Source organism: Vanacampus margaritifer, chromosome 1, assembly GCF_051991255.1.
Source record: "Vanacampus margaritifer isolate UIUO_Vmar chromosome 1, RoL_Vmar_1.0, whole genome shotgun sequence".
NCBI lineage: Eukaryota > Metazoa > Chordata > Actinopteri > Syngnathiformes > Syngnathidae > Vanacampus > Vanacampus margaritifer.
Genome location: NC_135432.1, coordinates 15,212,779 through 15,228,395, shown reverse-complemented (window position 1 = coordinate 15,228,395; position 15,617 = coordinate 15,212,779). Strand labels below are relative to the sequence as shown.

General features: G+C 40.9%; 1 protein-coding gene across 1 annotated transcript in view; it reads right to left on the bottom strand.

Annotated features, from left to right (window-relative positions):
* The window catches only part of plxna2 (plexin A2), a 205,279-nt gene that overhangs the window by 160,175 nt on the left and 29,487 nt on the right, over positions 1–15,617 (bottom strand). The window contains exon 3 of the mRNA XM_077575927.1: positions 11,284–11,466. Within this exon, the coding sequence (XP_077432053.1) occupies positions 11,284–11,466 (183 nt within the window). The remainder of the gene's footprint in view (positions 1–11,283; positions 11,467–15,617) is intronic.

The window sequence follows — 15,617 nt, the reverse complement described above, 5'->3', positions numbered from 1 at the left end:
CACGACCCCTAAATGGCTAAATTGTGTACAAAATAAACAGCTCTCCCAATAAAGGCACACACAAACCGGGGCACGACAGTATGAAATAATTTGAATAAAATCGATTTCGGGACATTTAAAATTGATTCTGAATCGTCGCGATATTTTCGGTTCTGTCTGAACATGGCATAAGTACAAAGTCCTTTGAGATGCATAAAAAAAAAAAATATGCGTCTCTTATAAACTTGTATGTCCTTTTTTTTGAAACATAGACAATCCTTCAAATTGCTTACGAAATACTTAAAATAATTCTAATCATAAAAAAATATATTGTCCTTTATCGTACGAGGCAGTGATCATGAAGTCCCATAATCATAGAATGCAATGCAATGAACATTATTCCTAAACTCGTATACATGGTTCATATATTGGAAGCAAGGATTGAATGAGTTGTACTGCACAGAACATAGTTGTGGATTTACATGACTCTGTCTTAGCGTCCTTTGGGAGTCGGCTACGTTTGCTGTACGTCTTTGGGCTAAATGAAGCCTGCGATTATAGAATCTGTGTGGAGTAAAAATGTAGGCACTGTATGAGCATTAGTCTCCTGTTGTTAGATAATGAAAAACGCTTCCTGGGAGACACCGGCAGAGAAAAGAGCAAGCAATTAGTGGAGGAGAAAGGAGTGGGAGACGGATCGGAGGCGGGAGAGAGCTGTTTGAATGCGATTAATGAGATCACTGCAGGGTAGAATGTGCCTCTGTGATAGTCGCAGCAGAGACGGAGAAGACGGAGAAGAGCAAGAAGATATGGAAAGGACGGGGCGAAGGAGAGGAGCCAAATGGAGAATCGCGGATGAACGGAGCCAGCTGGAGTGGGACACATTTAAGGCCTTGCTGAGAAAATAAAAGGCTGAGACGGAGAGCAAAAAAGATGTAAGGCTATCTTGAGTGCAACTGTGGGGGCTCTTCAGACATAAACCTGCCTTTTAACACTCAAGTGTTTGGGCGAGCCCGAGCCAGGTCTGCTGAATTGAGATGGTTGACAACCAGGCGGGACTAAAGGAAGAGTGAAGGTCAAGTGAAGGTCAAGGAGGTGGTCAAACAGATAACTGGACAGTCCAAACCATGAATGATTCCAAAAAATTAGCACATAACCAGTTTTTAGAAAGCGTAATTACTGTTGGGACAAGCCAGAAGTCACAACAGCAAATGTGAACCTGAGCTATGTGCCTTTAAGTGGGTGTGGCTTCATGAGTGACATCAGCAATATGGCTAATTAGTTTCTGTGTTAGCTTCTGGTCTGTAGCTGCTTGTAAGTGTTCTCATTTTGGATTTTTGTGTTTGATTGTTTAAGCTGTTCAATAAAATTTAAAAAGTGCATCAGCGACTGTGACTCTTTTTCACTCCAGTGGCGGCATAGCTGAAGTTTGCTCGTAACTTAAATTTTGGGTCACAATGGTGAGGATACCGGAGTCCGCTGTAATGCAGGATATTTACAATGCGAACAAATGATTTTACGTAGAAACAAATAAGTCATTGTTATGTTTTTTAGTTACATTTGTCAACCTAAGCTCTTCATTATAAAGCAGTTATATGGATTTAATAATGTACTGTAAATCCACTAATTGATTGCTCTCCTGTTAAAAATTGTCGTCATAAAAATAAAAATGCTGTCTTTCATTCATTTTGTAGATTTAGTGGAAACGATCCACTTCAGGATGAGTGTTAAAGGGTTGAAAACTGTGTTTGAAGCAAGTTTTGTGTTGTGCTGATGATTGGCAGCTAAGCAGGGAGCATAATAAAGTGTTATGCATCCTTATCACAAGCTCAAAACACATTATTTCCTATTTCTTATTTGGCATTTTGCTGCAGCTAAATTGCCCTCTTCAAATAAAGACTGCCAAATGGCTTTTGATTTGTGAAAGGTTGATAATAAAAGGTAAATATTTGTTTTGTGCTGGACTACTACAACTTGAAAAATCCACTCTGAGAGAATAAAATCTAACAGCCTTAAAAGTTTGTATAGAGGAGCCAATGGTTTACCTTGTGGTTAATATAAGTCATGCTGTCACAATGGAAGCATTTAAAATGCAATTCCCATTCTAATTGTTTCTTCACAAAAAGTCTGTCATGTTTTTTTCACAGTATTCAAATGACACATATTTTATATTTGTATTTGCATTATGAGTATTTATATATCTACCCCCTTTCCCCCAAATAAAAAAATAAAAAATTAACTAGCCTCGTTTCATTGTGCTGTTTAAGGACCAGTGATAAAAAAGTGCCAGTCTTGAGACACATTCCCCATATTATGCCACATCTTACTGCTTTTTGTTCTTTGAAACAAATCTTTCAATTTCTTCATTTTTATTGTGTGGTTTTATGGTTTTAGTGTCTCACATTCTTCAGTGCTTTGCTCAACTTTGCTTTAGAAATAGAGCTGACTTATTGGGATGAGCAATAAAACTCTCTATAAATATTCATGTGTATTGTTTTGTGGGTGGGTACGACTGCGGACAATTATTTTGATTTCATTCTTATTATTATTTCCCTCCAGAACAGTCAGAGGTTCAGAGCTAAATATCTTCACATTTAAATACACACATCAGTTTGAACAAAATAAATATACTGAATGAGCATGTCAACATATGAAAGCAGTCTAGTGACAGTCCAGCAGACAAAAACAAACGCTCACAACGCTAACTTCACTAGTCTGGGTGACCTCATTCCATTTGCACTCAGTGTATTACAAACATTTACAACAATGTTTTATAATGGCCCTGCAAGCAACTTTGTCGTCCTGTGCTTCTCTTGAGTCTTTAAATTTAGAAGCCTGACAGAAATTTTACCTTGATCAAATTCCACTTGATAACTTACGGATTGAGAAACAACCAATCGCTTTATCAGGCCCATTGCAACTCCTCTGTGTACCTTCTGCATGCTTAGAAGTATTAAGGTGAAAGGAGCTGCTGTTCAAAGTCATTTGGAGCACTTTGCCGACGGGATGAGATTTCATTTATTTGTTATTACAGGCCTCAGCTGTTGCCGCCAGCCTCACTCCACGTTTCCCTTTTCTGTTGTAGTCTCGCCGGTAGGGGAGGGGTGTAAATTGGTGGGAGAAAGGGTTGTTGACCACTTGTTCACGAGCGCTCGGCGTGAGCAGCTGCGTGCGTTTATGAGCCTTTCAAGCGGCCAGCCCTTTAAGCGCCGTGATCAGCTGCGGCCCTCGGCAACGCCGCGCTAATTTACGCTCTTCCATCCTGTGTTGGCAGCCAAGTGAGCTGGCCATCAAGTCGCTGTGATGCCAACCAGCCCGACAGGACACGGGCCCAGTTAAACACCTGAACCACCCTCTGAAGTGGTCCAGCTCAGCTGCCTGGCGTCAAGTCCAAACAGGCTGCAAATGACTCATCAGCGCGTGATGGGAAGGATTAATTAGCCCTGAAGATGCTCGTCAAGGCTGAAAGCTTCCCGGATAAAGAGCCAGAAGTCTTTCAGCGCAAGTCAACTTGTGACTGTCAGCAAACATAAACACCCGGCGCAATGTGTGATGAGAGAAAACCTTTGAATTTACAAGGCAGAGTTATCTTGTCTTCTGAATGCCGCATTGGAACATCAGAAATGTAGTTTAGTGTGGGCCAAATTCCCATAGGAAATATTGTCAAATGAGTTTAATGTATATGTTCAGATTCAATTGGTATTATGAAACACATTGTATCATATTCTTTCATTGTACAATAGTGTTCTGAGCAAACAGAACAGAGACACATGTCACTTTTGTAGTCCATTGCATCGCATTTTTTTCTTTTTGTCATTACTGGTATGGTTTTATGTCACACATATTGATGGTTCAATTTACAACTTTATTGATTTCCCAATTGAGGTTCCAATGTAAATATCATGATTGTGATAGTAGCCTGAGTTACTGATGGTGTCATGGTTCGCTCACCTGACTTCATTGCAGGCAATGGTCGGTTCCGTTCCCACTCAAGTGTGAATGTGAGTGTAAATTGTTGTCTCTACTCAATATGTTACCCCAGCGGTGTAGAACTTTACTGAGAACTAACATTTTGGCTTTGGAGCTAGAATGTGTAAGACTGACATATTTTTTTTAAGATGGTCCTTGAGTTACGAACGTTCATACCAACAAGTCCTCCAACAATAATGACCATATTGGTCGTTTTACCGTTCACCAAAATACGACCAAGTGTTACATATTGTAGTTTAGCGACCTCTATCAGCCATGTTAAATAGCGCAAAACTGAGACTCAAACCCAGATCGTTTGGTCGAAAGAATAACGTCTTTCTTACTGAGCTAACAGTCCAGTAACAATCTTAGTGTTCATTTTCAGTGTTGACATGTATGTCAATTCGCCGTCGGACTAATGGTTGGGATTAGGATGAGGCTTTCAGTGAGGTTGTACAGTACACGTTGCGTCTTTACATGGAACACTAATGGTTGAGATTAGGAAAAGGCATAGTGGGGTTGTAGACTGTTACAAAACATGTAGTCAACACAAAGAAAACACGAAGTCAACACTCACTGGACAAATAGCTCAGTCAGATAAACACTCGTCTTCTGACCAGACGGACAGGGTTCAAGTCTTAGTTTTGGATTTTTGCGCTATTCAACATGGTCGATAGAGGTCGCTAAACTAAAATATCAAACACTTGGTCGTAATTTTGGCACCTTTTCAAAACGACCTATGTGGTCTTCATACACGCAAACAACCGCTGATTTAAGTCTATAAATGCCATAAAATGCCGTATTGCAAGTTTATACTTTTTTAGTGCGCGCCACATCATACTGTACATTACGATACTGTATCTCTTCTTTCTACTGCAACCCCACCGCTCCATATGCTCATCTCATTTCTCTCGTTCGCTCACACGCCAAGTTCATTCTTCCACTCTCTAGGAGGATTTCAACGTGTACTGTGCCTTAGATAATTAATTCACACGTTTCCACGCAAAATGTTATTTAGTATAGCTGATCAAGCAAAGGATAATGATAGTGGTGTTGATGGCAAAAAGCGCATGGCCAGAAATGACAGGCAATCTCCATGAAAATGAAGGCTGCCTTTATCAAAAAGTTGAACAGTGATCAAAAGATGGCTGTTGTTGCATTTTATAATGCCTTCCTCCTCAGCAGTTTAACCTGAACTCGCCACTCAGTAACTCCTCCATCCACATCTTATTTCTCCTTCATGTATGTTCTTTTTATTACGGTATACTGTACTGTAGGAAAAAAATCATTAAAATGTATTTGTATTTATTTATGTATCGGCAGTATGTCTGTACAGTATATATCATATATAATTAAATTGTATTTAATTTATTTCAGATTTTTTTTTATTGTTATTTTTTTATTGTTATTTTTTTTTTAATAATTTTTTATTCTAATTTTTTTTTTATGTGATTCAACTCCCAAACAATTCAATTTATTAACAACATTTCAGAAACCTATTGTGTTTGTAAATTGAGGACTACCTGTGATCTTTAAAATATATCGTTCCCAAGTACTACAATGGTGCCATGGAACCTACAACCCCGACATTGCTGTTATTTACTATAGTAGCTCTTGTACGATAGCTCCTTGACTCAGACAAATGATTTTATATCTAAAAAGATTTCTGCCAGAAGCATCACTGCATCAAATCCCGCTAAATCTTGAACCCAATATGCCCCCAGGTTGAATAGCGCTTAACCCACACTGTCTACGTGAGGGACAAACAGGATGGATGATGTTGTTTGTGGTTGTAGAGCAGAGGGAATCCGAAAACTGCCTCTGCTGTGGTTCCCTTTAACGCCTCCATTCATCTATCGCCGGCATGTCTTTTAACATCCAATTTCACATGTGCAGCCATGGCCCCCGTCTCCATCCATATCAAAGGAAGAGCTCCCAGCAGCTCGTCTCCTCCTTAATGTTGTCGTTACTCCCCGCCAGTGTCGGCCCCAGCGTGGGATATGTCTGCTTTGCGCACCGCACGCAAGCTCTACTCCAATTTGCATGATGCAATTCTTGGCTGATGTGTTACTGGAGTAAACCGCACAGTGGATTGCTATTCGGTAATTTGACCTGCGGAGATTCCTCTGAGTTGTCTCCGGGTGACTATGATGCATCAGTACTAGTTGTGAATTTAAATAGAACATTAAGCCTTGCTTATGTAGCATCATGTCAATGTCCTGTTTGGTCATGATTGTGGCTTGTTTTGCTGTACATGAAACAACAGCAAAAAAAAAAAAAGAGTGCCATTGCCCATAGTATTGATTTTTGCCTTGCTACTTTCTGCTGAGGTGAACACCTTCTGGCCTCCACGATCAATCAGCACCGTGCACAAGTCAACAGCCTACCTACTAGACTGATGTTACTCTAGGTTGAAAATAAATTTACTCCCACATGCATCATCACAGCATGGAGGCTCGGGTTGGGCATGAGTGGTCGGGAAAATCATCACATTTCTTGAGGTTCTGAGCCAAACCTCTTGAGATTTGAATACGCAAGCCAAGTTTTTTTTTTTTTTAAATAAATCCAGCCTACTGGTGTTTGGTGAGAAATATGAAAATGTCATCATGTTACAATTTGAAGACATATCAATACACGGGGGAACCTCTCAATTGACTCTTCTGTTATGCTATTGTAACGCTTTGAAAGAATTGTGTTTGTTTTTGGGTCAAATTGGCCAAACTTCCTGTTTCCTTCACCCAATTGAGACCCTGCCCATGAGGGAACATTTTTCCTCCTGTTTTTAAGTTGTCTGTCAGGACAGAGTCGTTTCAACACAAAAATACTTAAAACGCCTCAAAGCCATGCTGTACGTTTGCCAAGCCAACAGATGAAGATGACCAGACGGCGAATTGGTGAGTCAACCATTCCTGTGAGTTACATTAGATGGTATGCATGAACAACTCCAACACAATTTTGACTGGGAATCATGCCAACTGAAAAATATATTTAAAATATTGGATGGGTTAGTCAGAAACGCATACCCATGTTCATTGTTTCTAAATAATGTATGCTTGTAGCATTACTAAAGGTTTTTCTTTGAGACATTGTCTTGTTAATACAAACATTAGATCAATAACATCAATATTGAATTGAGTTCAAATGTTGTTTAATATCTAATGATTCATCATGCCTTTCTGCCTAGTAGAAACAGTAAGCTCAATGGGCACCAAATATTCAGAAATTGAAGGGATTTTTGTGATAAGGAGTCTTTCTACCAAGAGAGTAAAAAGGGGCAATAGAATAATATATACAAATGCATCATCCGCACCGCACGCACCCGTGCCCGACGGTGCGAACTACTGTACATTGACTATAAAGTGCAATTGCACCGCCAGAAAATGCTCAGTTGCTCACCCCGCGTTTGGTGTTTAATGTACCATTCGCCAACACGTCTCTGATGTCTGTGGTGTGGACACATTTCAATTTACAGTATATTATGCTTTGTTAAAATGCCCGAGTTAAATAGGCCTAAATATACTATAATAATATTACAATTTTAAATAATTATAATAAATGCAATGATAATAAAAAAAAAAAATTGGCCTAATTTTTTTCCGCCTTTTCGGTTTTCGGCCAAGCATTTCTCATTTCATTTCGGTGCATCCTTAATTCTAACTACGTTGATAGTTTTGATGAAGACATCTTCTTTCGCCTTAACTGACTTTGTTTTCACAGTGAGAAGGAATCAAGTAAAAAAAAAAAAAGAACTGTACTAAATTCCAGGTACTTATGCTGGTGTCAGTTCAATTCTTAATGGTAACCGACCCACTTTCCTCACCTCGCCTCCTTAGTGACTGCTCACTCTTAACCCCTCAACCTTAAACAATCCCGTGGAAAAGCCTGCCAGGAAGCTTGCACAACACCCCCTGCCTTCGCAAAGCTCCTGCGCAGCCCTGGGAGCAGTTACAGTGTATGCTGCAGCCAGTCTGCTGGGATGAGGTTGAGGATTGAATGGGTAAGTGAGGGGTGTAGGGCCAGGGGAGTGAAGGTTCTTTGGGATAGGAGCCAATCCAATTACAGGCAGCAGTGCAGCCTTGCTTGCTTTGGTAGCAGCACGGAATTTGCATTTCGATGCTGTTTTCCCTGTAAACCCTCTCCCCAAACACACATACACGCACACAACGTCTCTCCTTCCTTTTGCTCCTATATCTCTCTCTGATGACTTGTTGTGGCTGCTCACTCCCTACCTTTCCCCATGTTGCCTATCTTGATCCTCCAATAAAAGAGGCGGAGGGGAAAGAAGTGAAGCTCATCGGCACAACATGCTGTCACCCTACAGCTGTGGCTTGTGAAGGAAGCCGGCAGCGTCCGAGCACGCTCAGTGGGAGCTTATCAGCCCTGTGCAGGGATTCTGCCCCTCTAGGAGACCTAAGGAAGTGGATAGGTAACACCCCCGATAAAAACACATCCATGTTTTAGAGACTCGGAAACACAAAGAATGCTTTATTATTCACAACCTGCTGCAGAGATAGTATTAGTTTTTTCACAACTACATTTGGTCACTGTTTCATGCACTTCAGGGCAATGTTGCCTTTGCAGCGTGCACTCGCATGCAAATTGTGATGAGAGCTTGTCCAATGACGTATTTGCATAAAAATGTCTGCACCACATTTGGCTGTCGTCCAAGCTAGATTCATTCAACACAACATATAAAGCTAATTCTATGTGACTTTCTTAAATCTTGTTAACTTGCTCTTGGGACTCTTTGGAGATAAAAGAACAAGTACTTTGAAACGCATGGTCATAGACAACTATGCATCCCATCCATCCATTTTCCCAACCGCTTATCCTCAATTGTTTATAAATTTTGTATATTAAGTGCATATAACAGGGATGTGATTTGACCAAAGTGAAATTATCTGAAAATTTAGCCGGGGGTCTGGGGGCCGCTGGCACCCAGCTAGGTCCAGGGCAGTGCCCTGGTGGGGGGATAAGGGGGGCGAAGCTCCCCGGAGCTCATGGGTTTTCCGTGTTTTTAAGTACTTTCAATGCACTCACATGACAAAGAAATAGACAAAACAACAGCATAAATTTTCAATGTATATTGAACTATCCCATATAAAATGGCAGTTTTAGTCAACTCAAAATCAGTCACATTCAAAAACATTGGACTGCCTTTGCTTTTAAAAACTATCACTGAAAATATCATCATATCTAACTAATGTGATTACTAAGTTAACACATAAATAATGTTGAAGAGTTCAAATTTCATGAACAAATAATTGTATCATGACCAAATGAAAAGTAACTCATATTAGAGCATACCACAAATGTCTTTGTTATAGCAGAAGATGTTATCTGTCGGAGTCATGTGCATACACAATGAACTACTATAAAAGAAAAAAAATAAATAAAAATAAAATAAAAAATCGGATTTTTTTTTTTTTGGGGGGGGGAGATAAAAAAAGCGGAATTCCGCGAATTAGCGGAAAAATCACATCCCTGATATAAGAGAAATATTGGCCCTGGCATTTTGTCTTTTGGCCCACGTGACTCCTGGCTACCACGTAGCTCTACCACTGATGTTGATTGTTTCAGTTTTCTGTCTATATTATGGATGGATAAAAGAGCTGCTCCCTTTAAATTATAGGCTGGTCTCTTGGAGTAAAATGGATGCAAATCAGAATTAAATAGCATCACAATTGGCCCCAACGTAAGCCGGTCCACCGGGCATCTGCCCTGAATGCCAGATGGAGAGGTCCAGCCCTGTATACATCACAGTGTATTTTAGCAATTACCAATTAAATAAATAAATGGATGAATATATGCCCCCTAGTGGCTGTACTCAGTATTCAGGATTGATGTCACAGAAAATCCTACTAAGGTCAAACAATTTGGAAATCAAGAACAATTTCCATTAAAAAAAAAAATATTCTGTCAATCTTTCCTATGGTAAAAATTCTTCAAAACACAAACAATTTGAAGCAGAGTAATTGTGACAGTTTGTGTTTGACCTCAGATGTCCGACTGAATATTTAAATAAACCATTGTAAATTAAATGTTCAGGCCTGTGTGCTAAAGCCATTTGGAGGTGGAAAAGCTCAGCAATCATTTCCTGCTCTGACTAGTGGACCGTGTAAAAACACTTCCATTGTAGGTGGCCTTCTCCCATCATGGTTAATTCCTCCCGGTGTTGGTGTTACTGTGGTTACAGTCACGCCCCTGAGAGCAGCCAGCTTCAGTACACAGCAGCAGGCGAAGCTACTTTGCATGGATTCTCAAGCAAGCGGCAGCATATCGGAGCCGTCAGCCTCGGGAGGACTCGGGCAAGTCAGACAATGGAAGAAAACGCCACTTTTGTGTCTCATCTCATTTAACCGAGTACGAAAAAAGGAATGTAAATAATTTAGCAGCACAAACAGCGGAATGCATTCAGTGAATATTCTCTTCTTCACAGCCTGATGTATTGATTAAATTATGAATAGGCAGAGACCGAAATAACTCGTGCCACGGCGATTTGTGCAGCAGCAGGTTTGGAAGAACTTTCTGAAACAGGTGTCTAGAAACCTTTAGTTTTCATTGCAGCTGTTTGGGGGGAAAGGGGAAGGATCATTGCTGGCATCCACTGCTACTGTCAATAAAAAAGCAAGTGTCATACAACTCACCCCGGGGGTGAATGTATAGAAAGCAAGTGACAGCATACATATTCACATTTTCTTTTCTTTTCTAAATGTTGTGTCAACAAAGTCAACCGAGCACCTTACACACTTTTTGTAAATGTGTGTGAGCAACTACATCAATTGATCAAAAACTTATACTATACACTTCAATAAAGATGACTCTCCTAATATGATTACACCTCATTCCTCACAATTGCACCATTCAAGAGAGAGGTCCTGTGTAATGTTGTGTTCTCTATGTCCTGGGTGAGAACTTCCTCATTATAGAATGGCCTGCAGCCATTTACGCTCACTGACGTCCCCCATCCAAGACCAGAGGGGGGAAGGAGGGCAAGGGGCACGGGCCAACTGTCAATGGGCCGCAGGCGTAAAGGTGCCTATTAAAATTGATGGTCCATTGTGGTTTATTCAACACGGCGACACCAGAGCTCACTTAACTAGCAACTGGAAATGACAAGTACAATGAACCTGCCATCATCATTACACCTAGCTGGTGTAATGACAGCCAGCATTAAAAAGGAAAGAGGTAACCATGACCCATAACAGTTATGTTTCCACATACCAAATGAAGTCTGCCATGGTTTGGTTGGAAACAGCATACAGCTCATGTCCACTATCCGCGGTAGTCCTTTGCATCAAACACTCCCAGTGCAAGAGAAAAAGATGCACTCACCTTCTTCAGGCGCCCGCTCTTTGTCCCCACAAAGGCCACACAGTAGCCATTGTAGACGTAGGAGATTACTGAGGTCATGCGGTCACGGGTCTCAGTGTAGAGGGTGTGTCCGGACACCAGCTGGGAGCCACCGAGAGGTTGGTTTATGTCCAGACCGCAGAAAGAGTCGTCAATGGGCACCGGCTACAGATTGAGAGAATCAGAAGGCAAGTGAGATCAAACATGGTCCCCTTTGACATGTAACACACCGCAGGGAAACAAGACAAAAATACTTCTGAGTGAGACAGCCCGAGAAGCAGACGAGGCATATAACAGACGACAGCTCAGCGAGGAGGGAGGATGAAGGTGGCAGAGGAGGCAAACTTGTGGTTACAGTGTCAGAGAATTGAGGGGCAATGAAGGTGAGCTTTGGGGGGGAGAGGTGTAGGCAATGGCGTGCAACAGAGTGAGTGACTCTTCGGATGGACAAAAGTTTGACTTTCTCTCCCCTTTGGCAGACGTGTTTGGTCTCCGCCTGACTGAACGCCACCTTGCCCTCACTGCGGCTCATTACCCCAGCCTACAAAAGCGCCTCGGATGGAAAACAGATGCTATTTGATAACGATGAGATGAAATGTTTCAAGTGCCTTGTGACAGAAAGGTAAATCAAGAAGTATTATGAATAATCTTGTATATGTGTGAATACACACGAAGGGCCTTATTTCCGTGCCCACCGAAAAGCACGGTCTAACTGTGCGCATGGGTACGGTTTTCTTTCTTTTGGTATTTTGTCAGCACTTGCAGTTGGAAACTGCATTTGTGCCGTTGTGGAAGTGAACACAACCGACTTGCACCCAACCTTACCGTGGGTAGGGGTCGTATGAACCAAGGAATTACACGGCAAATTCTGTAGCGTAAATTTTACTCTAAACTGTGTCTATTTGGTCCCACTCTAAATAGAGTGAAATTTACACCTAGAAGAGAGTAAAATAAATAAAATAAAAAGTCACTCAAGGGTTGAGAAACGATCTAACGATCTTCACCTTGGGAGACTGCCACTCTACCACCTGAGCTATCCCACTCCTACAGTTTGTTTATACCTAAGAGTAGATCGTAGCATAATTTTTGGTCTTGGAATTATCAATATTCCATCTGTCACCAGCAATATGCTATCACACAGCAGGAGCTGCATTGTGGGTTTGTTCCTTCATCCTTGAGTGACTTAATTTTTGTACTCTCTTCCAAAGGTAAATTTTACTCAATTTTGAGTGGGGCTCAATAGGCTCAGTTTAGAGAAAAAAAAATACAGTTTAAATTTGGATCCAAATTAAATTTTGTGGTTTGAAGCACTAATTGTCCTTCTATTTCTAATGTTTTCTTAATCCAAGAACCAGCATGTAGCTGGCGGATCTGGATTTTATATATATGTTTTAAATTCTTGTATAGGGCTGTGCTCTACTGCACTGTTTCTCAGCCCCAGTCCTCGAGTACCCCTAGCTTGTTTTCCATGTCTCCCCAGCCAACACACCTGACGATCGTTATCAGGCTTCATGCAGAGCTTGCTGATTAGCTGATCGTTTGAAACACATGTGCTGCTTACGGGAGACATGGAAAACAGGCTAGATAGGGGTACTCGAGGACCAGGGTTGAGAACCACTGCTCTACTGAATGTTATTCTAGTTTTCACTATCAAAGCAAGAACTGTATTGATTTCGAGTTTTGTCCATTGTGCCTGGGGAAGCCCGGGAGTAGGTCATATGAGTACAGTTCAGTTTAGCCGTCTAGCTTTAGCTTTCAGATGGTGAGACACATTGTGTTTTGTCATCGCTAAACTCTCTCTGAGTACGTTTACTTCTCTCTGCAAAGCCTTAAATGCTCATTCTGTCTCTCCTTCATCCCTCCATATGTGGCTCTGTCGGCAAGGTTTGTGAAGGAAAATGAGAGGGGATTTTTTGGAGTAAAAGCTATATAGCTGGAGGGGAATAATTGCCTATGCATTTACGGACACGCCCACCACTTGAATTAATTTCCTTGTTTTTCCGTTTGTCACATTAGTGACTATCCCTACAAGGACGTTGCGCACCAGTGTTCTTGATTATAAATCTTGAAGCTCTCAGTGTAAATATTTAAAGTTCATTTAAATTGTGCTCACAGCAAATGAATGTGATTAGAAATCTTGCAGCTGTTCAGTAAAAAAATAGCAACAAGCTAAAACTGTCTGAAACAGCAACTCCCCTTTATGTTTTTCAGGGCTCCAGACCATTTGGTTGCGATTATATCGGGATTGTTTGGATGATGCATGCTTTAGCACACTTGGCAGTGTGGAGACAAATCCCGATGGACCCCATGCGGTTTAGCCTTCCCCCTCCACTGCTTTATCACAAATCTTACTCAGGCAACATAGCACAAAAAAAAAACTACAGCTATTATCTTTAGTGGAGCTGCAAGGCTAAAAATAGCACGTAACTCTTCATCAAAGAGTAGTGTAACATTTAATCCAAGCAGAGACCATGGTTGCTATCCCCGTCCTCCCTCACATTCAAGTAATCTCATTAAAAAGTCTTTCATTTGGACTGGAATTGGAATTAAGTTTGTGCGAGATGTGACAGGATATCGACGCTCGGAAATTTCTCTCCCTGCATCGTTATCAATCTGAGCATCTTTTTGCTCTGACTTGTGCCTAATTGGTAGCTGTGGTGTATGATAGTTGATAGGCGTCAAACTGTCCTGATAAGACAATTCCACAGAGCAGTCTCTTCTCTGCAAGACCAAACTATGGAGATGTAGTGACTCTCCAGATGGCACAAAGCTGGACGGCCGGGTGATAAATCTTTGATTGGCCGCTGTGTGTGAATCCCTCAGCTCAGCCTCAGCTTCATTTCCCAGCCTCAGCCTCGCGGGCTGAAGGATCTGCAGGAAGGGAATAAGAGCTGGGGGGATAATTAAGGAACCCGCTGCCTGCCGACTGTTAGCAAAGCTGAGGAAAGATGCTTTGACTGCATGTGGAAATTAGGGAGAACCAAACAAGGTTTGGAAAGTTAAAAATACATTGTTAAGTATTTATTTTGATGCTTTGTATTCTTGACTGGCATTCTTTAAATGACAATCAAAGTGTTAGTTAAAATGTCTTTAGTTTTTGTGCAATGTTCATGTGTGGATTGTGAACATAGGTATTCTCCCACCATGTACTGTTACAGTTAATTTCAAACAAGCATTATTAGCCTATTGTCACTGTTCAAAGACAGCTTCACAGCTCCACTTAATGACTATTTTGTCTTTTTGACATACAACTCTTCTTTTGCATGCTCTGTTAAGAGTTTGTATTTCACCAAACATTGCAATGAAAAAAAAAACTAATTAAAAACTAGAGCTACAAGCAGATTAAAGGGGCCTTCGCAACTCTGGTGATGTTGGGGTATTTTCACTCTGGGGTACCATTATGTTGGGGGTACTGACACATAGGACAATAACCCTCAAAAATATAAAAGTTTTTGCAAAGTTGTCTGTGTTTGTCTTTGTGTGTGTGTGTGTGTGCTAAGTTTCATGAGTATTCATGAGTATTCATCTTTTTTTGTGTGCAAATTTGTAGGGGGCGCTCTTGAGCCATTTATTGAAAATCATACAAGAAAATTGCTTTGAATACAACGGCATATAGTTTTTATTTACCTGACAGATATAATTTCACCTAACCTGTAAACAATAAATTTGGACTAATAAACAATGTAGTCTATTTTATCACGCAACAGAACAGAGTGGCTACTGTGCTAGTTTCATTGATATATTTATTTTTAATCATTGTTAAATAAATAAATAAAATGAATCTATATTTTAGATACACACTGTATGTGTATAAAATGGTGTTTACAACTACATAAACCACTTTTGTCACTTGATATGAATGATGCCATGTGATATCATCTCCATGGCAGACTTCAATGGTGCGGCACTGTTACATCAGGGATTTAACAGCATGTAGACATTGTTAGCGGGGCTCACATCCTCTTGTTAAACGTAATTTGTATAAGCCTCGAGACTTCCTCATCCATTGACACCCATCTGCATAATCCATAATATGGGAGGATTTATGGGTAAGAACACGGTTTTAAGGACGGTGATAGTTTCTGTTCACGAATATTGTGCTTCCTGGTGTCATGTGACATCAGAGCCCCGCGATGCTACAGCAGGCAGAATGTAGTGGGCGGTGCAGCTTGGCAGGTGACGCCTGGCACCCTTCAGCACATGCTGGGATGATTTGAGATTCTGCTGGAAACTGGAGGGGAAAATATGCACTAATTTGTCATTACTGTCACTGTGGTTTCTTCAATCTCCAAACCATCCTTCCTCTAACCTCTTCT